This window comes from Nelumbo nucifera, chromosome 2, assembly GCF_055504915.1.
Source record: "Nelumbo nucifera cultivar China Antique chromosome 2, China Antique-T2T, whole genome shotgun sequence".
Lineage (NCBI taxonomy): Eukaryota > Viridiplantae > Streptophyta > Magnoliopsida > Proteales > Nelumbonaceae > Nelumbo > Nelumbo nucifera.
This window is the reverse complement of record NC_142650.1, coordinates 54,130,249-54,157,424: the sequence shown is the minus strand read 5'-3', so window position 1 is coordinate 54,157,424 and position 27,176 is coordinate 54,130,249. Positions and strand designations below refer to the sequence as shown.

General features: G+C 39.2%; 1 protein-coding gene across 1 annotated transcript; it reads right to left on the bottom strand.

Annotated features, from left to right (window-relative positions):
• Nucleotides 1–1,282: 1,282 nt before the first annotated feature.
• DDB2 (damaged DNA binding 2) lies at nucleotides 1,283–26,892 on the bottom strand. The gene is made up of 11 exons (XM_010264539.2): nucleotides 26,541–26,892; nucleotides 26,322–26,412; nucleotides 25,996–26,123; nucleotides 25,365–25,487; nucleotides 25,180–25,268; nucleotides 24,936–25,056; nucleotides 20,530–20,621; nucleotides 5,623–5,752; nucleotides 5,005–5,253; nucleotides 4,731–4,927; nucleotides 1,283–1,744 (listed from the first exon to the last, which is right to left on the bottom strand). Exons 1-11 carry the CDS (start codon nucleotides 26,772–26,774, stop codon nucleotides 1,519–1,521), a joined length of 1,680 nt encoding a protein of 559 aa, XP_010262841.1. The 5' UTR covers nucleotides 26,775–26,892; the 3' UTR covers nucleotides 1,283–1,518.
• Nucleotides 26,893–27,176: the final 284 nt, after the last annotated feature.

The following is a 27,176-nucleotide window of genomic DNA, read 5'->3' as shown; positions in this document are numbered from 1 at the left end:
CCCCTCTTTGAAAATCGTTTGGCCCTCACATGTCTCCTCATAAAAAGCCCCCTTATGTCTTAATTTTCTTTATCAAAATCTTTCATTATTCTTCTCTAATAAAATCATTCTTAATTATCTCCCCCCACCTCTCTTCAATAGTCAACTTTTTTGACCCTCTTTAATAAAACATGGGTATAAATTAATTGGATTGGGTGGGGTTTAGTGTCAACCTAGACCAATCTTGAGCATAGACCTTGGCCTAAAACCAAACTAATATGAAAACCTATATTTGTCAACCTCTTTAATAAAACATGGTATAAATTAGTTGGATTAGAACATCTCCCGCTGCAATGGGATGTGAAATGGGTGAGGATTCTGTGAGGAAGAAATAGGATTCCTTTTTTTTCTTTTTTCAGAGATCCAAGCTCATAATTTTAAATGCTGGATGCTGAATTTTTCAATATCAAGCATATCCATAGTTTGAAGTTTGAAGTGACCATACCTATAAGCAATGTTATTGATTTAAAATTGGGAGAGCCCAAATTAACTATTTCAAAGCCACTTGCATGAAGCTTTCTTTTAGTGGCTTCAGATAAAGCAACTCAACCAAAGCTTGAGCCCTCCTGTCTCAAATGAGACTAAGAGCCTTTGGGAGGAAATCAGATTTGGTCTTCACAAGACCATGCTCAACCTTTTGCAGTCCCTTGCAGCCTTGCATTGGGAATATCTGCCCATGAAGAAAAGCATACAAATACGAAGATATTCCCAATGCACATCTGTTAAAGGCTGTGAGAACAGTATGAGCACGACCTTGTGAGCACTGAATCCGATCTTGTTTGGGAGGGTTTCTGAGTTTCAATTGAACCGCTGCATAAAAGCAGTAGCTTCATTCCACAGTCGAGAAAATAACGTTCAGAAAGGGTATACCTGCATTTTGAATTTCACCAAACTTGGCTTCTGCGTTTTCCATTTGGGGCCCATCTCAAAACACAAGAAGCCGCTGTGCAAAAGCCCTCCCAAACGGGCACTAATTAATGAACCTACTTCAAGTTCATAGGCTGCTGCATAGCTTCTCCATGCAGGAGAATTATTGTAGCGCCCTCCCAATTCATAAGTTGCTCCAAGGCTTTAAATTCAGTTTCAGGTTTTATTTTGGATGGATACTTGCGTCAGTTTCACGTTCTCAAGGTTGCGTTTGTGACAAGGACTGAATGTGCTACTGAAAAAACTTTAAAAGCTACTACCGTTGAGAATATTAGTAAAATTAAACAAGGTTGTAATTCCCAATGTCCAAGCTACATTTAATAGCTTTACCAAAAAAACAAACTGCATTTAATATAAGTAATACAACAGAAGTAATTCAAAAAGAGAGCTATACAAAATTAAACAGCTGATAGGGACAGGAATGTACCAAAGAAGAAAATCCAAACGAGTAGAGCATGTTAGCAGCCTGTACAAGTTTGGCAAGAACTTCCAACCAAAATGGAATCTTCCTATATGATTCATATGGTTTGGATTTTAGAACTTTTCAACATCTTAGCGTTTTACTTTGGTCAGACAAGTGTGAGATGATTTTGATTCAGATCTCTTAGATTTAGAGTTCTTGCCCTTGGAGCTGAATGTATCAGCATCAGAGTCATCATCACTCTCACCCCCAAATTTTTTATTGCTTTTCTTCCCAGCTTTTCCACAATGAACAATCTTCTTTTCATCTTTCCCTTCAAGGAGCTCAGATTTCTTGTTCTTCCAAATGAAAATTGACCTAAAATAGTAACAAAGTAAGAATAACTAAACAAGTAAACTAATAAAAAAAAGAAAAAGCATAGACACACAAAATGAGAGTTTTTATTTAATGTTTGCTTTGTTAGGATATATAAAGGACACTATATTTTCAAACTTTGTCTTGCAGTCATTCACATCAAAGCAAACTAAAAAGAGAAGAAAACAAAGTATTCAGTGTAAAAGAGGTGGTTATAATAGCTAAAATATTTAGTCTGAAAATTGTTCCATCCCTTGTGGATTGAATCTATGGAGCCTAAGAGAAATAAGAGTGCAATCCCCTCAGAACTCTGATTATTCATCAATAAAGTAGTACCAACATATCTTCAAATGCTGACATTTTTTTTTTGTACTAAATGGCTCAGGACTCCTAAGATTTTTTCTTGTTCCTCAAGACTTTCCTCTCCATAGAGCCACCAGGGTATGATTTAGAAATACTAGATTGATATTATTTGTTGATGTCACCTCAAGTCTACTTCATCAGATTGGGTTGTATCCAATCCAGAAAGCAGCAATGGCTAGAGACGTTAAAGGCTCTAGATTCAAAAGAAGAAGCCCCTTATCATATAAGGAGATCAGTCAAAGAGACCTTGCTAGAGAAGAGATTTGCCAGTTGTCTCGCATGGAAGAGAGAGCTTGGAGACAGAAGTTTAATTGGAAGTATTCACAAGTTCATCTCTAAAGTGCTAGCAAATAGGCTAAGATGTGTACTAAGCCCAACCATTTCCCCTTCACAAGGTGTTTTTGTGTATGGGAGATAGATCCTGGGTGGCGCATTGGTAGAAAATGAATGCATAGATTCAAGGCTCAAAGCTGAGAAGCCAGGAGTGATTTGTAAGCCAGACATGGAGAAGAGGTATGACCATGTCCGGTGGAGTTTTGGTGACTACCTGCTTCAAAAGATTGGTTTCGGTATGCAGTGACGTAAATTGATCCAGTGCTATCTTGCAGCTGCAAAATTAGCAATCTTGGTGAATGGAAAACTGAAGCTTCTTTGCTGCCAAGAGGGGTCTCCAGCAAGGTGACCCAATCTCCCCATTCCTCTTTATTATTATGGTGAAGGCCTTAAGCAGGCATGGGAAAATCTATGATGTGGGAAAGACATGATATAGGAAGAGTTTTCACCAATCAAAACCCACCCATGAATTTTGATAAATAACACCTGATTGGCTACAACGTTTATGATCCCAGTTGATTGGTCAAAAAATTTTCAGATATCATATATTTCCGATATCATAGTCGAACCCAAGCAGGTAGATAGGTAAAACAGTTTCAGGTGGATACCTTGAGGGCTTCAAAATTTTGACAGACAGTGATCCTATTACCCTCCTTCAGTTTGCAAATGACTCCCTAATCTTCTCAAGACCTCAAGCCTTGCTCTTGCTCAGGTGCCTTCTCACTTGCTTTCAGGCTGAGTTGCGCTTTCTTGAGTAAACTAGGTTTTGTGAAAGTTATATCACTATCCAATGATTCTATGATCCGCATTGTTATATTATATCCCTGAATTCCAGTAAAAAAAGAAACTAAAGGCATGCGATTTATCCTGTATCCTCACAGATTTTCTAATTCATTGTTGATGAAAATGAGTTTTTCATAATCCTACTATGAGATTCCCATTTTGCAAGCCCCTTTCCCTTCTCTTTCTACCTCTTTATTGCCCAGTACTCTTAGAATTCTGTGGGAATTTCATTTTAAGAGCTAGTTCCCTCCTTCCTCTTACTCTTACTCCTCATGAACTCCTCAAAATGTTTTAGAGAACTTGTATTTTTCAATTTCTTCACTTCTATATATGCATTACTTCTCCTTTTCGAGAAATTGGAAGGCCTTCTTATTGGCTAAAACAAAAAGAAAATGATTCAAAAAAAGCTGTTTATTCCACTAACCTAATTGCATTTGAGGTCATCAAATATGCAAAAGCCTTTTGTGGCTCATCTTCTATTACAAGGTTTTCATATTAAAATCATCGAGTCATGCAAATTGGCACATCAGTTTGGAAAAGCCTTTGGGATCTTTTTTTTCTCCCTTTTTCCAGGCCAAATAGTATTGTCATCCCTCATTTATTGGATGATTTGGAGAAAAGAAACCAAAGAATATTTGAAGGCTTGAGGAAGGTCTTTTGGTCATAAATTTGCCAATATTACTAGCCTTTTAGGACTTAGGGTTTGAGAGATTTGAATGGGCTAGCTAAATTTTGTATTTAACTGGCATTAAGGGTGTACAGGATGGTACACTGTAAAGACCTTCATTGGTTTTTAAGCTTTCTTATCAGGGAAAAACAACAATTTTTTTGATCGATAAAAACAATTAAAAATACTTATCAGGGGAAATCAAGAAAAGGAAAAAAAAAAAGGAAGGAGGTTTCATACTCATTTTCAGATATCATATCAGAGGTTCCGTTTCATTGGGATTTTGTAACTATTCTATTTTCAATGATTTCTTTCCTCCCGTTTCATAACTGGACTGCTGGAATCATAGTGGCAATATCTGATTATGAATCAAGTTACAAGAACTAGCATGAAGCAAAAACAAGAATATACTTTTGGGTACAATGAAAATAGAATTCATTAAATTCTTTATTGGGGGGGATGATTGGTGATACTAAAAGCCCCTGGTCTATGTGGCACCAAATTAGAATCAGTAAAGCTTGGGTTTTCCATGATCAGCAGATGATTCAGATGGATCCCATGAGCCATGATCAGATAATTCTTTGCTAAGAGTGGGGCTGAGCAAAGCAAGGTGTATCTCCTTTTGTTTTTGGAAGGGGCATTCTCATTTATGTGGGTCCCATTTTTTGTCTCTTTTATAGTTTAGCCACTTAAATTTAGGGGTCCTTTCTTCTTTGTATTCACTATTTCAATCATTAAGTAATTTCTTTTGATAAGCAAAAAAAAATAAGAAAAAATAAGAAAAACTCAGCAAAAACAGGAACATAAGCACAAATTTACACGACTATGGTATAGAATCAGAACCTTGAACTCCCAGATGCCATGACATCATCTCGTGGATGTAACTTGTTAACAGGACTGATAGTTGTGATATTTGGTTCCATCACTTCAGCAATCAGCCGGCCTGTACTCGTGTCTATGAAATCAATAGGATGCAAGGCAGCTCCATTATAATTCTCACTGATGTAACGGCCAATTACTGCAAGGGACTCTGACGGGTCCTGTAAATACATTCATTTTAGAAGCTTTAGGACAGAATTTTTTACATAGTAGAAACTCCAAATACATGCACAATCACCTTTGGGTCCCATTCAGCCCGAAAAGGGGTTAAATGTCTGTTGAAATCATGGCTATGTACAATCTCTCTACTTGGGGAGTGCATCTCGCCAAAGATTGAATCCCATACTCGAAGGCGATTGTCCTGGGCTGTAGTGAGGATTTTGGTTCCAGATCGTGGAGAGAAATATGCAGAATTGACAACACGACCATGAGGAAGATCATAAAGGGAAGCTCCAGCTTCTAATCTACGTATATCCCATATACGAGCCTGGGAGGAAGTTCACTGTGAAGTACTTATACATCCATATAGTAAAACCTTACAAAAGAAAACAATTTCTGTAAACTCATGGAAAAAAGTGTTCAAGCCTCAATGTGCAGAATGAGAACATTTTCAAATAACAAATTGATGCATAATATAACATTCAATGATGTCCTCTTTGACTCTTTGACAGCTACAACTTGCACAAGTAAAAGTTTTGCTGATACAAGAGCAACTCTCAATAGAAAATACAATAAGGGAAATAATACGATATTTAGAAGGCCAAATAAATAGAACATCAATTGCCAATCAATCAAAACGAAAAAGAAGGCGGTAACAAAGATAAAAAGGAAAAGCAAAACCCAAAGGAAAACTCACAAAGTGATCGTTTCCACAACTTAGAAGAAGCTCCGGCTGAACAGGATTGCAGTGAAGCCCAACAACTTTGCTACCTTTTTTATGAATCAAAATTGTCTCCCCAACTTTGTTGTTTGAGCGCATATCCACCCTAAAATGTCATATGGGAAGAATCAACCTAATATTTGGCCATATAGCTTAACAGACTTTACACAAGTGAAAGAAAAATCATGGATCAATCTTCTCCAAAAGGAATAATATTCAGTCCCCAAATAAGAGTGTAGCCTTAAATTTCATATTTACTACTTTAGCTTTCCTCTCCCAAGTCTACTAGCTTCTGCATCCTCTCCCCTTTAAGAAAAGGAAGAAGAGATAAAATAACCATTAGGAAGGAAAACAAAACAGAAACAAAAACAATAATTGGGAGATAGCAACCCCTCCCAACCACTCTATGTAGGTTTACATCTAGGAAATCAAACAGTCTGGAATCAAATAATGTTAACCTCACTGACAGCCATGGTTCAAAATATCAATACTCTTGACATGCAAAATCTGTGCACCAAGACTTTCATTCAATTGAAACTCATCTACCTCTTTATGTTTTTGGTCTGACATTTTGTCAGTGGACTTGTCTTGTCATGAAACAGCATTTAAAACAAATAAAGTCAATTAACCTTTACTGATGAGCATATCGGTTACCCTGAAAAGTGATATGTATCATATGATAGACATACATTTTGATATTTTGAACCTTGCTGACAGCATTTTTTTTATGAATACCTTGCTGACAGCATTTGTAATAGCAAAACAGTCCATGACATTTTGCCAATAACATCAACATGATACAAGTGAAGAGTATTGGCAGCTAAATTGGCACCACTAAACAAGAAATCCCAAGACATGTTAACCATAAAGCTGATATACTAACCTTTTTTTTTTAACTTTTGAACTTGATATGAAATGGCAACAACTGATACACCAAAAGCCTTAAGAGTGTTGGAAAGCATCAGGTCAAGCTATTTAACCTTTAGGACCATTACATAAGCACACCTTAAGGGTTTTTTTTTTTTATCAGCAAGGTTCTACTTTCATATAGTCAATCTTCAGAAATCATCTTTTTTATCAGCATCTTAAAAACTGTCTTTGTTATGATAGAGCACAATGGTAGGATAGGATTCGTGTAGCCAACCCCAAATCGTTGGGATTAAGGTTGAGTTGAGTATCTTCAAAATTTGCTTTTGAGAAAAAGATCTCTATGTAGGATTTTACTTAGACAAGATGGTCTCCATAGTTCACATCTCACCATTTTCCATCATCTCTTGTCACTGAATCTCCAAGTAACCCATTCTTTCTCTTTTTGTTCTAGCAAGTTCTGTTTCCTGCTCCAATAGCAGACCCTTACCCCACCCCAAGCATAGGCAAGCACGATACCTGGTAGCATCTAGACATCTAACACCTGAGCCAAATACACAGGTAATACTATCTAAAAGCAACGGGTAACTCCCTATTGTCTTCATCGAAGTTTGAAAGAGTATGCAGAGTAAAGTTTCTAGCCGTGCATCTATAGTTTTATTTCCCCTATCATTCTACATATAGAATGAGAGTCTAAAGCTCTAGGATTCTGTTCATCATTCTATAGGTGTTATATCTCTTTGACAGTGCATGTGAATCTAGGATGGTGCAGATCTCCTATACATTCCCAATTTAGATAGAGCTATTCTACTTTCCTTTATCTTTTCATTTAATTATTTGTCCACCAAGTTACTGTTTGGGAGAGCAATCACCACTTGAAACGGAACTTTTTCCAAACCTTTATTTTCATTGGCATCAAAAATATGTAAAATGGAGAGACTTCTTACCATTTGTCAATCTCCTGTTGATTTTTAACTTGACTTTTGGAGTGGTTTTTCTCTCTCTTTGGTTGCAAGTGGACGTCATCAAATATGGCAGTATGTTAAGCTGACTACATTCAAGTGGCCAAGGAAAAGGGAGAGGTTTATATGGCATTGTAGGGTAACCATCATTTGAACCACTTGGGAAAAAAAGGAATACAAGGATATTCAACGGGCATAATCACACTAAGGAAGCAATTATTGACTGAATAACAATGAAAGTGGTGCATTGAATAAAAAACATAGATAAGTAGAAATATTTCTCTCATTCTCAATGGATTATATCTTCAGAGGATGACAAATGGTGACCAGCTCATTAACCTTTAGAGCTATGTCTCAAAGGCAGAGGGAACCACCTAGCACGTGGCAGCAAATTTATAAGGCTCAATTTTGATGGCAATAACATTGGCAACCTAAGACTTTTGAAGTGGGTAGTGTGTTTAGAGATGGAAATGAAACTACTTCAACAATGTACTCAAGCCCAGTCAGCATTGGAGATTCCACAGGAGCTTAAGTTAGTAGTAGTAGTTCTACAAGGCTTGAGATTGACAAAATCAATGAATATCATCATAATAGTGATAGAGGGGGACTCAAAAGTGGTTTTAGATGGACAGAAAGCAATACCCAAGCAATTTGGCAACATACACAAACTATTAAGGAAATTGGATGGCTAGCAAGGGAATTAAAGGTAACAATTCAATGGGTTCAAAAGTCGGCAAATAGTTTGGCTGATGTATTGGTCAAGCAAGGGGTGAATAGGTACCAATTCCTTTGGGCTCAAATGAAAAGCTTAATAAAAAATGAGATAGGTGGAGTTCTTTGGCCTATATAATGGGATGTATCATGTATGATATATTTGTGTGTGTGTGTGTATTCTTTCATACAGTGCAATTAAATACCTTAGTTACCCATTGTAAGCCAATAGGCTTCATTAAGGCAGTGTTGGTAGTTTGACTCCGAAGGTCAGGACAAGAATGGCACTCCCAAGGAGAGAAGTCAGTGATTCAAAGGAGAGAGAGAGAATATGGGTTTCTTCCTCTCCATAATGGGTTCCCATACAGGTATGGGGCCCTATTTATAATATTTTGGACCATTTTGTAGAATCTTCTTTTATATATATATATATATTGCCTATTTTTCCCTTATACTTAAATTAATGCACATCGTTTAATTGCTATTTTGGAATGTTCTTAAATGCTACCATTCTAGAAAGTTCTAGCTCTTGAATTGTTTGTAAATTATTTTTCTCAAGTGGATAATCAGCCTGAATAGGTCCAGTCCAATGTTTTAAAATGTGGAGGCGTGACGCAAGGCGTTCCACTACCTAGAGGCATGAGGCATAGTTCATAATGCAAGAGGCGCAAACCTCCTTAAGAGGAGGGGGGTTAGGAGGAAGGAGGAAGGGGAGGAGGATGAAGAGGAAGGGGGGATCTCATTTTTGCTTTATTTTTAATAAAAATATTTTATATTAAAAAGAATAAAGATGCATAAGATTAGTTGAAAGGGGGGCGGGGGCTGGAGGGCACCGAAGGGGCAGGGGGCAAACCACTTTCTTTCCCCTTATCTTTTCTCCCCTTCCCTTTCCTTTTCTTTTCTATCCTTTTCTCTTTTTTTTTTCTTCTCTTTCTTTCTCTTTTCCTTTACTTTTTTTTCTTTTATTTTTTGTCCTTTTTTTTATCAATAACAGTAAAACTTTATTAATGATGTGAATATTTGTGAAGATTTACATACAATAGGGAGGGTAAAAAGACTTAACTCCCCAACAACGGAAAACAAAGACAGAAAGTCAAAAATTAGCCTAGAAGATAGCCTCCCTATTCACCCCCTGCTTGGCCAGCCCATCTGCAAATGAGTTGGCAGACCTCTTCACCCACCTATAGTGTATCTCAATGTCTTTGCCCAACCAACAGAATTCTTTCTTTTCATTGTTATATCTCCACAAGCCACTGTCCTCTTCCTTCAGCCAGATAATCACCACCTTCGAGTCACCTTCCAAGACCAAATGTCTGATATTTAGTTCCCTTGCTTTTTGAATTCTGTTAACAGCTGTTATTTTTTCCTATGTATAGTACCACAAGGGTACTATTGTACTTTTACTCCTTTTTATTTTAGTTGTTGTCGCCCTAGTATATATATTAAAAAAGCTGCGCCGCCAGCAGTATCTTTTTGCTCTCAGTTCTCTCTTCTCTCTCTCTCTTCTCTCTTCTTCCATTCTTCTCTCCTGCATAACACGGTATCAGAGCGGGACTATCAGATCTGAAAGGAGAAGTCGAGTGAACAGTTTTTTTTTCTTCTTCGCACCAGATTTCCAGATCTGCCACCCTCATCTGCTGTTCGGCTGATTGAAGATCTCACACACTGAAGTAACTTTTCTCTCTCTCTCTTACCTTTTTTTCTGGTCGTGTGCCAGGGCAGAACCTGTACTAGGTCTGCCAATTGGATGTGAGGTGATCAGCACCTCTTTCTTTCCTTTTTTATGGGGTCGACTGATCCCTGTGAAACTGTAGGTCGTAAGGACCTTTTTGTGTGCTACAACAGCAGCTTTTATGGTGAACTGTGGGTCAGAAAGTGACCAGTACCTCTTGTGTGCTACAAGAGCAGCTTTTATGGTGAACTGAAGGTCAGAAAGTGACCTGTTAGTGCTGTAACAGCACCTGTGTTTTTTCAAAAGGAGGTGTGTTTCTGAAGAAAAAAAAAATTCGTTCCCCCTCGGTGTTGAATTTCTTTAAGGCTGTGTACCCCATTTAAGAGTTGTTTTTGAATCTGAAATCATGAGTGGTGAAGATTCTGCTACATCCGGTGTTTCCTCAATGCTGAATGGAATGAGTGGGGGTGTGGACCTATCCTTTCCCATGGCTGTTATTCCTCTTGATGGTTTAAATTATTTAGAGTGGTCAAGAGGGATCAAGTTGTACATCACTGCAAGGAGAAAGATAGGTTATATTAACGGGAGAATCAAAGAACCACATTCTGGGAGTGCTGAATATGACAGATGGAACCAAGAAAACAGCATGGTCATGTCTTAGCTTTTAGTTTCTATGCAACTTCAAATAAGAAGGAATTTCATGTAGGCTGAAACGGCAAATGAGATCTGGGAACAAGCAAAATCATCATATTCGGAACTGCGACACTATGCAAAAATCTACTAGCTACAGGCAGAATTGACTACTTGTAAACAGGGGGAGAGGTGTCTATCTGTGTACTACTCAGACTTGACCTCTGTCTGGAAGGAGTTAGATCATTATCAAAGTGTGGACTGGAAGTGTGATGAAGATGCAAAACTGTACAAGTATTGCAGACATCTTTACGAAAGGACTACACCACTCACGACATCATGATTTATGTGACAAGTTGGGCATGATTGACATCTATGTCCCAACTTGAGAGGGAGTGTTAACAGCTGTTATTTTTTCCTATGTATAGTACTGTAGGGGTACTATTGTACTTTTACTCCTTATTTTAGTTGTTGTCGCCCTAGTCTATATATTAAAGAAGTTGCGCCGCCTGCAGTATCTTTTTGCTGTCAGTTCTCTCTTCTTCTCTCTCTTTTCTCTCTTCTTCCATTCTTCTCTCCTGCATAACAAATTCCTTCCAGAGCTGCAAGGATCTCAGCCCTAAGATAGTCTCCTTCCCCAATGGGGCCTGAGAACAAAGCAATAATAACCCCCTCCTCATTCCTGAACACTCCCCCAATCCCAGAAGGTCCTGGATTCCCCAAATTACTACCATCGAAATTCAGTTTTATAAATCCAGAGAAAAGAGGGGACCATGAGGGACTAGGAGACCTCTTACACATAGCAGAAGTAGCTATCTCTTTCCAATTTCTTAATAAGTCAGCTACAGGAAAGTTTGAAAACTGCTCCAGAGATTTTAGCCAATGGACAGCCCTTAAAAGTATTAGATCTAATAGGTTTGCCAAGAATCTGTCCATGTCTGAGAAAATTCGTAAATTTCTTTCTTCCCAAAGGGACCAACATACAGCTGCCCTAATGCTCCTCCACATAATCTTCCCTCTCTTCTTAGGCCAACTGAAAAACGTAGGAGAGAACAGCCTCTGGACACTCTTGGGAGGATTCCAAGAACACCCAAAGAGCGAAAGAGCCCACTCCCATATAGTTTTAGCAACCTTACAAGAAACCATAAGGTGGTAACCAGTTTCCCCATCAGCTTTACAAAGAGTACACCAATTAGGAAGTAAGCAAGAATTGGGTCTCTTTTTTTGAAGTAAATCAATTGTGTTAAATCTTTCCAGGAGAATTTTCCAACAAAAACTACCAACCCGAGGAGGAATGGACTTGCTCCAGATCTCTTTAACTGGAAAGGACACCCCTAATGTGACAGGAGGCTGACGAAGCACAAGAGAAAGTACCTGAGGTGGAAGGAGTCCAGAATCTAGTGTCCTCCTTATTAGGATCCAGGAAGACATTCTCAAGGATGGATAACAAAGATAAGATGTTGTCCAAGTTTGTATCCCTAATTGCCCTTCTCAAACCTAGGTTCCAACCAAAACCAGAGGTGGAATCTGAAGGACCTAAGAAAGAAGAAATATGTTCATTTTTCAAGTCTAACAAAGCCTACAAGGAGGGGAACTGGTCCTTCAGAGGTGAATCCCCTACCCAAGTCTGTTCCCATAATTTTATTCGATTACCAGAGTTAAGACCATACCTGACCCAAGGGGAGAAAGCTAGAAGCAAATCATGAATGGATTTCCAAGGAGAAGCAACTGTAGCCCTTGTAGCAATTCTAGGATCCCAACCGTTGTCTTCCAGCCCATGTATGCTAACCACAATCTTAGCCCACAACTTATCTTTTTCCATTGTAAATCTCCACAACCATTTCCCCAACAAGGCCATATTCCTTTTCTTAATGTTACCAATCCCAAGGCTTCCTAGCTTTTTACCTCTGGTTACCACCTCCCAACTCACCCTATGATCTCTCTTTTCGTCTCCAGGCTCCCAAAAAAAGTCCCTCATTAATTTTTCCAAAAGGTTGGAAACCTTGGTGGGGATCTTAAACACTGACAGAAAGTTGATAGGAAGGTTAGCTAGGGTAGATCTAATCAAGGTGATTCTCCCCCCTAAGGAGAGATAATTTTTCCTCCAGGATGCAAGCCTCTTCTCAAATCTCTCCACTAACGAGTTCCAGAAGCTTTCATTCTTAGGATTATCTCCTAGGGGGAGGCCCAAGTACTTCAAAGGCCAATCCGACATTGCACACCCTAGCACACCTGCATATTCACTTAATTCCCTCTCCTCCATATTCACTCCCACTACACAACTCATATCAAAGTTCACCTTGAGGTTAAACATCTGCTCAAAAAGTTATATTGCCAATTTCAAATTCCGGATCCAATCTATGTCCCCACCTTCACAGAACAGGATTGTGTCATCTGCAAACTGCAGATGTGTCAGTGGAACCTCCTCCCTTCCTACATGCCAACCTTTTATTAAATTCCTCGAGTCAGCTCTATGGATTAATCTCCCAAGTACATCAGCAATCAAGGTGAACAGGAAAGGGGAGAGTGAGTCTCCTTGTCTTATACCTCTCAAGGCAAGAAAGAAGTCAACCACAACTCCATTCACCAAGATAGAATAGTTACAAGTCCTAACACAACCCCATATCCATTTACACCACTTGTCTCCAAAACCAAAACCTCTCAACACCTTCAATAAGAAAGACCAATCAACTAAATCATAAGCCTTCTCCAAATCCAATTTGCAGACCACTCCCTTGTTCTTAGATTTCCTAAAGCTCTCCAAGCTCTCATTAGCAATGAGGATTTGATCTGTGATTTGTCTTCCCTCCACGAAAGCACCCTGGTTGGGTGCAATAATGAGGGGAAGGATCTTCTTTATCCTGAGAGACAAGAATTTTGCAATTATTTTATACAAGCCATTCACCAAACTGATAGGTCTAAAATCCCTTGGTTGTGAAGCCTCTTTCTTTTTTGGGACTAAAGCAATGAAAGTTGAGTTCAACCCCGGATTAATTATTCCCCTTCTGTGAAACTCATCAAAGACTGACCCAAGATCCTTCTCCACAACCTCCCAACAATCCTGATAAAAAGCCATTGTGAAGCCGTCTGGACCCGGAGCATTTGTCCTATCCATTGAGAATACTACTTCCTTTATCTCCTCTAGATCAAAACTCTTTTCTAACCACTCTCTATTCTCTGCACTCAAAGTTGGCCATTCCAAACCCTCCAACCACACCTTCTTATTTAAAGGTCTTCTAAAAGTAGATTTGAAATGATTTACTAAGGCCTTAGCAATTTCTACCGGGTGGGATAAGACAGGTCCTTCTACTTCCAATTTTGATATGAAATTCTTTTTCCTCCTACCATTTGCCACTGAATGGAAGAATCTAGTGTTTCTATCTCCCTCCTTTAGCCACTTACACCTGGATTTCTGCCTCCAACTTATTTCCACTTTAACCAAAATATCTTCCATCTGCCTCCTCAGATCCCATCTCAACTTCTTGTCTTGCTCTCCAAAGGATCCCCTTTCTTCCTTCATATCCAATTCCTCAATCTGCACTAGCAATACTTGTTTTCTTTCCTCTATTCTTCCTAACTCCAACTTATTCCACTCCTTTATTTGTGATTTTAGGAACTGAAGTTTCTTGTGGAATTTCATTCCCTCCCAGTCTACTGCCGGATTAAACTGCTCCCACCACTCTCTGATTTTCTCAATGAACCCCAGATGGATCAACCACATATTCTCAAACCTGAATGGAGTAGGTCCATCACCTCTCAGTTCCTCCTTACATAACACTATAGGCCACTGATCTGAAGTAAGCCTTGGGAGTGCTCTAGATGTTAGATTACCCCAATGTTCCTCCCAATCTATTGAGAACAAAAATCTGTCCAGCTTAAAGCATATTGGCCTTGATTGAAGGTTGGACCAGGTGAAGTTATTATTTAGGAGTGGAAGTTCTTTCAGCTTAAATGTATCCACTAATTGGTTGAATTTCCTCATACTTGTTGTCACTCTCTGCCTGGGGTTGTTGGTTTCCTCTATGAACCGCATTACATTAAAGTCCCCTCCCACACACCATGGTCCTTCCCAGAGGACCCTAATATCACTCAATTCTTCCCATAAATTCTTCCTCTGCCTATAGTCATTGGGGCCATATACATTTGTTAGTACCCATTCAAACCCATCTTCCACCTGTCTAAACTTCAGAGAAACAAAATGATCACCTATTAGTTCCTCCACTCCTATTAGTACCTCTTCCTTCCACAATGTTATAACTTATAACCCCACCTGAGAATCCCCACGAGGGAGCAACCGCCCACTTTATCCCCCTAGAACTCCACACACTTCTTGCCCATCTGCAATCGAATTCCATTCTTTTGGACTCCTGAATTAATACCACATCCGGGTTAAACTTCTTAATCACCTCTTTGACTGTTGCTCTCTTCCTAGCACTACCCAACCCCCTCACATTCCAACTTAGGATTCTCATTTTAATTTTGAAACTCAGGCCTAACCCCTCCAACTTCTATTTCAACCCTTTCCTTCTATCCCCTCTCACCTCAAACTTCTTATCCCCCTCACTGTCTATTCTTAATCTCTCAACTTCACTCAACTTTCTTTTCTTGATCTTACTGTCCTCTTTTTTTGGAGATAAGCTTTTAAATCATTCGGATTCTTCAGTTTACACCCCAGCTTACCCACAAATTCTGCAAGTGACTCTTCCCTACCGGTCTCCTCTTTCTGTCTTGTTTCACTCCCCCCACTCCTAAGAGTCTTCTCAATCCTTTCCTCATTTTCTCCACCACTGACCCTTTCAGCCTCCTCTATAACCTCCCTCTATAGTTCCTTCCTCTCCACTTCTCCCATTAGGCTCTCAATGATCCCCCAAATTTTTTCCTCCCTGCATGTTATCCCCATCAATTCCTCCCCTTCGGTCTCCCCTTGTGGTCTCACTGTGGCTATCTATCCATGTGCCTCCGACTCATGGTTGAGAGGGGAATCTGGAACAAAGGACACAAAACACACATCAATAACAAAAACTGAATTGAATGAGTTGATGGAATTACCAGAGATTGACTGAGGGTTGTGAGAGACATGCAAGTTAGGAAAATTGGTTGTCACTTCCAGTTTTGAAAATTTGGAGCTCTTTGTTTCCTCGGTTTGGAGGGATCTATTCCCCGTCCACTGGTTAACACAAAGACCTCTTCCTGTATCCAGATCTTTACCTCTCTATGAAGTACCCTTGTTCAAATCTAAGTTAACTGGAACTACCACCTTCACTGACTCTTGCAGAGCACTAGAAGTTGGAAGGGGCTCACCCCGTTTTGGGCTTTGGGCTGCTCTGTTATCAGTATTTGTGTCGTACACCCGAGCCTCCACTTCCTTCCGTTGTTCTCCCACTGAATCCCCAAGGAACAGGTGTTCCAGATTTAGGATCCCTCTATTTTGGTCTTCGTAGGGTCCTTCTTCTTCCGAGCTACCCAGACTCTCAATCTCTTCTGAGTTCTCATCATAATCATTTTCAGAATTGCAACTAATCCATCCCTGGTCTTCTTCTTCCCTTTTCTTCTAATTTATTCTTGATGTAGCGCAGGTTTGGGCGATCGATATCATGGCTTTTTTGCTCGTCACTGGCCAATTGACTAATCCAGCTTAGAGCTTTGTTTCTCCCTTCTGTTCGATTTCTCTGTAGCTTCTCCTGTTCGGCCAAACTCGTTTTAGAAGATGACAGACGAAAATTCTCGTCTATCGCCTTCCATTCCCTTACCCGCCCCACTTGACTAGACCTGTTCATGGGCCGGGTAGCCCGACAGCCCGGCCCGGCCCGCACCTTGGCCGGGCTTGGTCATATAATTAGGCCCGCGGGCCTGACCTCGGGCTTAACACAGTAAGCCCGACTGTGTTTCGGGCCGGGCTCGGGATTTGTCAAAAAAGCCCGGCCCGGCCCAACTCAGTATTATATATTTTATAAAATATATAATATGTATTTTATATATTATATAAAATATATAAATAATATAATATTTATTAAAATATATTTATAATTTAATATATATATATATTTTATTCTTTTCTTTATAATTTCAATCTATCTCTCTCTTTATTCAGCTGCTTCAACATTAATAATAATAATAATATAGGCTAAATTTCGGGCCCGAGCCTAGGCTCGGGCTTCGGGCTTTTTATGAGGGCCGGGCTCGGGCCCAAATTGTAGGCCCGATGGTCGGGCCGGGCTCGGTCTCGAGCCTTAAAAAAATTTGTTAATACACAGTAAAAGCCCGGCCCGAGCCCGGCCCGGCCCGGCCCATGAACAGGTCTACACTTGACCACTTAAGTTGTCACGTGGGCCTCTAGAGAAGCTAGACGGTTCACCTTTCGGCTCGCCTAGGCTTCCAACCGGCTCACTCTTTCTTACAGCTGGTTCGGAAAAAGCAATTCTAATAGGACCTGCCAGAGTCTTTCCCCTTCTTGCCACATCAGCATAGGAGGGGATATCACCAATACTCTTCCCAGTTTCAAAAAATTTTGAATTAATAGCCTTAATTGGAAGGCTTCGAGACTTGGAACTCCCCTGTGACTGTTCCCCTTCCTCTTTCACTCTCCCATGCAAATCAATCTTCTCCACCAGTCCCTGGAAACCATGTGTCCTCCATCCTGCGACATCATCTCCGCCCCCTACCTCTGTTCGTCTTCCCTAAAGAGGCGCCTCAGCTTCTGAGGCTAGCCACACTTTGTACCATGCGCCTTCAGAGAGCACTTCGAAGGAGCAAGGCAGATTATCTGGTTTAACCCCTGCAACCTTGAGTTCTACAGCACGCAGGTTCTTCATGTTTGCCTCCAACAAAACACCACCCAAAGCTCTGACAACTTTTCCTAGGGTTGGCTCATTCCAGAGGTTGAAGGGTAGCCCTAAAAGTTTGATCAAGAAACTATTGTCTTCAACCTCAACTTCATTGCAGATTGGAACCCAGTTCTAGACCTATATCAATCCTTCTTCTGTTTGTGCAGTGCCGAAATTCAGTTTCTTACCACCAATATCTAGAATGACTTTCTTTTCAGCAAAAGGTAATAATACTGCATCACCTTCTAGACCCAGTTTAACTGCCACTAAATCTAATACTTTCGACCAGTCCCTTACTACCCTTTCTGCCATCAAAACCATTTTGTGCTCTCACTTCCCTCTCCCATCTTCAAGTGCTACTCTCCGGTGTTCAACTGAGCTAGCAACCAGGATTTCAGGAGTTTGCTCCTTGCCAGATTCCGGAGCACTGTTAATTTCCTCTGGGCTTCTATCAGATTCTTCTGCACCTTTCCTCTCAACCTCCAAGAGAAACGCCTGAATATTATAGGCAAAGGAAGCCCAACCTTGCCCTTTCTGTCCTTCCGGTATGCAAATCACTTGCTTTTTGTTGACTCCAAAATGCTCTGTCACCATGATAAAACACCCTCTCCAACCTTCTTCCCTTATGGTGATAATTGTTCCATCAACAAATCCTTTCAACCAGAAGCATGCTTCCTCTGGTAGAAAGATTGTCGCCCTACTGCCTTCTCTGATTTTCAGATACATCTTACCCTTTGTTCTTCCTTGCTCAAATAGGAAATTTTTTGCTTCAATGCTTAGATCCAATCTCCATTTCACCGCCGACCTGAAGTTACTCTCCTCGCCCATCCTCCCCTTCATCTTCTATGGGGTTGCTCTATCCCTCGACTATTACCTCCTTGGGTGCCCCTAGTTAGGCGGCAGAATACAGTTAAGAGTTTCTTCTGTGGAAGTAGAGAAGCAACGATAAATCTTTACTACTGAACTACAAAGAAATCGTAGATGAGAAAAGCAGTGGATGAGTCTCTTTCCATCCCACTTGTAATTCCATTAGTATAAAATGGTTACATGCAATTTTTCCACCCTCGACATATTCCCTTGTTTTCCTTTTTCTATTGTGAGAAAAGGTTCATTTTTATATAAGATGTGCATGAGGCGCATGAGGCGTACGCCTCTAGCACGCCTCATGAAAAAAGCACATGAGGCATACGCTTCTTGCACCTGAGGCATACGCCTCAGAGGTGTCAATGCCTCTGGCATATGCCTCGGTGTCAAGGGGGTAATCATTGGGGCCCCGTGCGGCACTCGAAATGGGCGAGTAAGCCTACGAAACAAAGCAAACACACACACAAAGGCAACAAGATGGCACACGAATTAGCAAAAGGCTATTTGTATTGCATTAATCAGTGGTAAGCACAAGCACACAGTACAGTGTCGAGGGGATCTCGTGCTTAACCTTTACACGCTTATGAGCTCACTCGACTACCTACCTCCCCTCAAAGAGTACGTTAAGCTTTTGGGGGAGTGACAATAGGAAGCATCAAAATGATGGAAAAGCATACTAAGTAATTACAATAACGCCATTGGTGGTCCCCCTTACAAAATACAAGCAAAACCCACCCATGACACACATGTTGACACCATGAAGGCACGCGGTTGGCACTCAGATGGCTCACTGTAGGTGCTTGATGGCGCGATGAAGGAGTCACCTGTGACATCGGGGCATTTTGGGAGCACCTCCAGGCGTATGCCTCCCATGCCTTTTAAAACACTAGTCCGGTCTAGCCCAGATTCTTATTGGGTCAACCGACTTAATGCACTTATATGATGAATCCATTGTCTTACACCGACAAAAAATGAACTTCAGTATCTGCAATGGACTCTGTATGATTGCAATTCCTGCCAAAAACATATATACATGCCTTAATGGAATCAAGGCCTATATCTCTTTCATGCAACAATCTCTTAAAGCTACAATCCCCAAAAACCCACCCAATCCCAACACACACATTCTCTTAAATAAATCAATTGTTTTTTACCCCCAATATCAATGGGGTGATTTAGTAAAACAAGGGGTCAATAAGTTTTTTTTGGGCCCAATTGTAATTAAATTTTATTTGTTTTGTTCTACGTTTGAACTTCTATGGGAGAGCTAAGAGAGCTTGGCTCTGTTAAGACCTCCATGTTGTGGTTCACTACTAGAACAACTCTATCCAAATAAAGTAGAAGCCTCATCTCTTCTCAATGAATTAGAGCTAATAAGAACATTCCATTAGGGAAGCAGGCCAAAAGCCCCATTGTGGCATAACATCAGGCCTCTTGGGAGCACCTTCCTTTTACACCCACAACAACCTTAAAAATAAAACCTTCATCTTGGTTCTCACGATATCCCATTGGCTCCAGCGAAACCTTCCTCAAGTCTTATAACTTAAAACATTACATGACCCTACAACCCTACACATTTTTATTATAGATCACTCATTTCCATCCATTAAATAACATTTCATGCCATATGTCTACCCTAAAAGCCTAACAACAGCCCACAAACTATCAACAAATTAAACCTTAATCTTTCCCTATCAAACAGTGCTTAGCAAATCTTATACATAACCCATGCCAAATATAGGGTTCGCAATCCCATTTAACAGAAACCCAATGCCAATCAATGTGTAGAAAACACCATCATGATTCATTAACCAACTTTATCAACCTTGAATTTAACCATATACAAACCCAACCAATATATCCTTAAACCCAGTCAACCAAATGTGTAAATTGAGTTAGATTGAATTTCTTCCCCTTATTATCCTGCATCAATCGCCTAAGTTATAATAGATATTAACTAAGTATTCTCAACGTTAGACATTGTTATTGGGCAGATGAAGGATGAATGACAAACCATGTATTAAATTATATCATAGCCCCTTAAGTTATACCCATTCATTGTTCCAAGTTGAACAGCAGTTTAAAACTTAGATTTTCAACACAGATAGAAAGAGGAAAATAACAAGTCAAAGCAAAAGACAAGCACCAGATAAGTCTATGAAGTGAAACAATAAGGCAACCATATGTAAAATAAATAAGTAAAAAAATTCAAGGACAAATATCCAACTTTTTTATAGTTAAGTGTCCTGGATACATGCACACATAGATACAAATGCACAAGCACACAACACATGCATATGTGCACACATACACACACACATAGAGGAAGAAAACAATAAAATAGAACACTTACAAATAAAGATATCCAAAGTTGTCAGCCACAAGCACAAGCCCTTTCTCTTGGTTAATTTCCATGCCGTAGAGCATCCTCCAACTACTTGGACCCTAAGGCAAAGAAAAATGCTGTCATTCAGATACAAAACAATCATGTAAGCAGTCCATACAATAAACATGGACTTTTTTTTGTTTTTTGTTTTTTGTTTTTTTTTTTCTCTTTTCTATATTAGGAAAGCCTAGTATCAAGTCCTGCTACCTAAAAATTTCTACCACAGAACTGTCATTGTCCAATTAACTAAAAGGATCAACCAAGTTGACTAATGCAAAGAGAAGAACTTTGCATAGTATTCAAATGTTTTAATTTGTCATGTTTTTCTATCACTAGAAACCAAACAATATGATCTAGACTTGTAAGGATTGTAATTTCGCATTGATATGGATAAAGGAGTTTCACATCGGGGAATCTGACTCATCAAGATAATGGAAAAGAAGATTACAGGGCATGTACGAGAAAAGTACTTGTAATACCAATTATAACATTATGTACCCATGTAAAATGAATGTATAAAAAATTCTTTGCCACCTTAGAACATAATATAGGAAAATCTGAAAAGATGGAAGCCATTATGTATCAAACAAGCAAGCTGAAAAAATAAAGAAAACAATGTGTAGAAGTGTCCTAAGGTTCATAACAGAATGATAGAATCTGAAACAAGTAATGTCCAATACAGATGCATTGTCCATTTAGGACTTTAGGAGAGTCAATGCAGCATTGGTTCCACCAAAAATAACAGTTCATAAATTCCCAATCAAGCATTCAACAAATTGTAAATTTGAAAGTCTCTAAAATATAATTCCAATTAGAAGTAATTCAGAAGATAAGTTTTTGTTTCAGTAACTGTCAAAATTTTATTATTAAAAATATCAAATTATATACATAACGTATTTATATGGTCAGCGTAGATAGTCTCAGCTACCCACCCCCATTTTAGTAGATTACAACCCCCCCGCCCCCCGATTGCCAGATAACAGATCCCAAAACAAGTATTTTCTCTCTGCCCCTTGCTTTAACAGCTATCTGCCAAGCTATTAACTGATAGGGGTACCCACTTGAAACTAGTTCCTAGCTCCTTAATCAGCTCCCTGATCTCCCTCACCATGTGTCTGTAGTGCCATATGCCCTCCAGATTATGATATAACCACCAATGACAACCTTTGAATCCTGCTTACAATGATATTTCTACCGTTGATCGTGCCCTTCTTAGACCTAACAGAGTTGCTGCTAGTTCTGCTCTTTGTGAGTCCCCAATTCCAACTGTCCCTGAAAACACCAGGTTTGCCTTTACTGCAACCATCAAAGTTCAGCTTAAAGTAGAGTAGGGGTGAAGGGCACCATTCAGCAATTATGTGGTTGATCAGAGCAGAATCAACCACCAGCTTCCAATTTCTGCTGATCATTAAAAGAAAAAAGAGCAAATAGGTTAGATGTCTCCATCCAATGTGCTACCCTAACTGTAATATCATCTATTATTTCCTCAATACCCCTTTCCTTGTCCCTGAACAGCCATGCATATCTTTTCCTTCCAAACACACAACAGCACAACCACTCCTATACATCTCCAAGGAATTTTGCCTCTCTTCTTTGTAGGGAAGAAGAAAAAAACTTCAAAAAAGACTTTTCAAATCATCTTGAGGAGACCACCTAAAACTAAACAAAGAAAAGAAGTGTTTTTAGATAGCAGACACAAAATTGCAAGAGATTAACAAGTGGAAAGAGTTTTCACCATTAGCCTTGCACAATAGACAAACATGTGGAGAAAGGACCAAGTAAGGTCTTCTCCCCATGTAGAATCTCAAAAATGTTAATTTTATTATGAAACACCTCCCAACAAAAATCACTACCCTTAAGGTGGCACTGGTACTCTCTAAATAGCATTAACAGCACAAATTGCACTGTGCTAAGGTCCAAAGAGAGGCCATTGAAAAAAGATGCAAAAGTGAAGGATCCAGAGGACTTGAGGGTCCAAGTTGTAAAATCAGACTTGGTGTGATCAATATAGACACCCTATAGAAATACAAATAAAGCCATGGTTTACAATGTTCCAAAACCCCAAAGCCTCCTTCTTAGTCCCAAGTCCCATGTTAGTCCAATATGTGAAAGGCACAATGCCACAATCAAAGATTAAGCCATCTTAATGAATGGAAAGAGGGTATAAAACACAGAATTTACTCCACAAGTCTTTCCAAAATCAGGTTTTGCTACATGATAGGAGATCAAATCTGATGAAATGTAGGCAAGTGGATAGTAATGCGATAATGGATTTCTAATGTGAAAACAAAGTAATTATTGCATTCAAATTCGCATCCCAGCCATGTAAATTAGCACCATGAATACTTTTGATGACCACATGCATTAGTTTGTTTGAGCCAAATAGAGAACCTCCGCAGCCACTTACCCTAAAGAGAAGAATTCCCAAGTAGTACCTACCCAAATCTAAGCCTCCATCCTGTTTCTAGTGACTACCTTCCAATTAATCAAGTGATCCTTCTATGATAGGACATCAAATCTGATGAAATGTAGGCAAGTGGGTAGTAATGCGATAATGGATTTCTAATGTGAAAACAAAGTAATTATTGCATTCAAATTCGCATCCCAGCCATGTAAATTAGCACCATGAATACTTTTGATGACCACATGCATTAGTTTGTTTGAGCCAAATAGAGAACCTCCGCAGCCACTTACCCTAAAGAGAAGAATTCCCAAGTAGTACCTACCCAAATCTAAGCCTCCATCCTGTTTCTAGTGACTACCTTCCAATTAATCAAGTGATCCTTCTATCTCTCCAAGTTCTCATAGAAAGTTTCTCACAATCTTTTCAAGTCTCTTGGCCACAATAGATAGAATCCTAAACATTAAGAGGTGGTAAATGGGTAGATTGGAAAAAATGGATTTAATCAGAATGATTTTACCCCCCAAGGAAATGTAGTTTTTTCCACGCAGTCAAGATTTTAGAAAATCTGTCCAACATTGGGTTCCAAAAGGTCAGAATCTTAGAATTACCCCTAGCGGTAGGCACAAATACTTAACCAGCCACTAAAAGAAGAAAAACCCAATATATATGCACATCTCCTTACCACATCCTTATCCATGTCCAGTCCTGCCAAGCAACTTTTTCCCAAATGCACTGAAATTGGATATCCTCTCAAAGCATTGCACCAATAATTTTAAACATCTCACTCCTCTCTCCCCTTGGCAATTTCAAAATAACTTTAACATAGGTCAGCTATTCTAAAATATTCCAAGCAATTTCTAAATGGTTGTTGAGACTCAGAAAACTCTAAATTTTGAGAATAGAAAATGCCCAATTGGCCAAAAGGTTCAACCAAGATGGTTAGGGGATGTAAAGAAAAGAGTTTCATATAGCATTCAAACATTCTAATTTGTCAAATTTGCAAGCATAGGAATCAAACAATATGATCGAGATTTGCAAGGATTGAAGTACTACATGGATTTTTGTTTTTTTTTTTTTTGACAATTGAAAAGTAATACATGGATATTGATAAAGGAGTTGGAATCCAATCCACATCAGGAAATCTGACTCATCAAGATAAGGGGAAAAAGATTCTAGGACATATAGGTGAAAGTACTTTAGAAAAAGAATTGATTACTACCAAATACAGCATTATATGCCTATACCAAAACAAATGCGTTAAAATTTATCTGTCACCTTGGAACATCATATAGAAAAAGATGGAATTCATTGTGTATATTAAATGTCCATTTATATCAAACAACCAAGTTGAAAAAAAAAAGAAAACAATAAGTGTCCTTCAAGGATTGATGGAGTGATAGAATCTGAAATTTTCCCAATATAGACATTCTGCCCATTTGAGAGATTAGATGCAACATTCAATCGAACAAAGATAACAGTTCATAAATTCCCTTGCAAGAATTCAGCGAGTTCCAAATTTAAAAATCTTAGAATATCTTTCCAGTTGGAAATAAATCAGAAAACAAGATCAAGCTACAACGAAATAATTATACACCTAAACTTGATAACTGTACAACATGTCACATAAATGATTCGGTGCTCATAGAACTCTTGCATCTGCTCAAGAATTTCAAAATAGCTTTAAATGCATAAGTTCTGTAAAGTTGAAAACGTAGGTCAGCTACCCTAAAAAGTTTCCAAGTTTCAATCAGTTTCTGAGTGGTTTCAAGGGCTCAGAAAATTCTAAATTTCAAGAACAACAGAAAATGCTTTGTAAGTTAGTTGGGAGATGTCATTAAATACTCAATCAAAAAAAAGCTAAACTTTGACCTCATCAAGAGTGAACTGAAATGTCAACCTTGAATACATGACTATGGCTACAAAGAAAGTAGGAAATTAAGGAAAACAAATGAAGAAAATAAATTATTACCTGCCATCCATCAGGGTTCAGGTCCATCAAAGAAAATGACATTCCAGTCTCCAAGTCAGTGCTACTGACAGTACCATCTGAAGATGCTCCATATACAGTTTCATCATTTGTTGGGTTGAACCTGCATGGCCAACAGAAGTTGGGGTAACAGATTTGTTATAAAGGAAAAGAAAATACAAATATAACCATTGAATTAGGAAAGAGGAAGAATTAGCATAATCCTAATTACATAATATATGCTCACCTAATATTGTTAAGTATACAAGAGTGTATATTTCCATACACCGTCTTTTCATAGACTTTGCTATAATGCCAAACTCCAAGTTGTCCTTTCTTTCCAATTAAAAAGAAAAAACTGACAAATGTCAATGATCAAGTCTTCAAGAACAAAATGAATATCACCATGCAGCCAAAGTATGCAATGCCCACCTTATCTCCTGATAAGAGAATGTTATTGTTGGTTGGATGGAATTCCAAGCAAGTTATACGTCTACTATGATATCTAATGACTGCACAGTCCAGTTGATCTGGGATCACAAATGGTGGCTTGATCTATTACACAAACAGCAATGAATATGAGATTTGTCATCATTTCCAAAATAAATTTTAGAGGTATTCCAATGACCAAAAGAAAAGGAAAAGAATTCATGCTAAAATCAATTTCTACAAGAACCTGTTGTCAATGCCATACAGCCCCGAGTGCTATGAGCCATCAGGGCAGTAAACATTAGCAGAAGAAGCACAAAAGGGAGCATTGCTTGGTGAGATGGTAAAATCTCAGTCTGACAAGTGTGATAAGTAACACAAGTTCAAGTCTGAGACCAGACACTTCATGCAACAAAATGCAGGAGGTTAGTTCTGTATCAAGTCCAGTCCTCTCAAGGCCACACACAAAGAAAAAAAAAAGTCCAGTCCTCTCAGGACCCCAGATAACCGGGATCAGAATCAAAAGTAAGCCCTTTCTAAATTAACATTATCCAACATACGACATCTCAGCATCATCAGCAAGTCCAGTCCTCTCAGGGCCACATAACAATGCAGCATTTAATAAGTGGCATACCATAGGAACATTGGTTCTAAGCTGTCGTTCGAAGATGTAATCCAAAGGGAAACCGGTATTCCTTCGGGGTGCCGGAATGACTCCACGCTCCATGGCTACTCGATGTGGGCAAGTAATTGTAGTGTGCCCTTCAATTCCCAAAAGATAAAAGACACAACCAGAAAAACAAATACTGTTAGAAGAAGAAGATGTTTGTAGCTTGGACAGATAAACGCCATGGAAAATTGTCAATAACTAGAAATAGAAAAAAAAAAAAAAAAAGGTAGCTCTTTTCGCGGACATAATAAGAGAAACAGAATGACTGCACTAGTTTGTCGAAATCTTACCAGGCATTTTGCATAGGAAACAGGGTTTCATTGGGCAATCGATATAAGTGGCGCCCTTGAATCCTGCTTCATGTCCCGCTTTCTTACACACCTGAATCAAAACAACAAATATCGAGGCTAAAGAAAAGTGTAACAGAGATCACAAAAGGTAAACAATGAAAAAAAGTAAAGGAAAAAACAACAATTTCAAACCCTAGAGAGTAAACGAAAATGACGTACTTTGCAGACTTTCTTGAGACTGATAGTTATCGGGGCTTTCCCTTTATTCTTCGAATGCAAAGCATCCAAGCTCTTCTCTTCTACTTTTCCGCCATTCTCGTTGTCGGTAACATCTTCTTCATCCACCACTCCCGTTTCTTCCTCTTCTTCTTCTTCGGATGAACTTTCTTCTGTATCCGTATCCCTCTCTATAACTACTCTAGGAAACCTCGTCCTCCTTGTTTGCAGGGGCATTTCTTAAAAACTTCAGGGATTTGAGGAAGAATATAAAAGAAGATAAAACAGACTCTGAATCTGAGAGGCGTGAGTGTGAGATAAAGTGAGAAAGTAGCTGAATTGAATTTTCGCGGGAGACATAACAACGAACTTATAGTGGGTGTAAAGAATAAATCATGGATTACAGTGACTACCCTTATTAATAGACAAGGGAACAAATATAATACGGGATACATAAGGGTTATTTTAGATATTTCATCTTGACACATAGAACATGGCGCGAGATTTACGTGGCTTGTTAACTGCCACTGACTCCCCCTACCATCCGTCCTTTTTTTATTTCCTGGACTACAGAACGTAGCCCGGTCCAAACCCATAAACCCTTAAAGCTGGGACCCATCAGGTATGAAATGTGTGGTG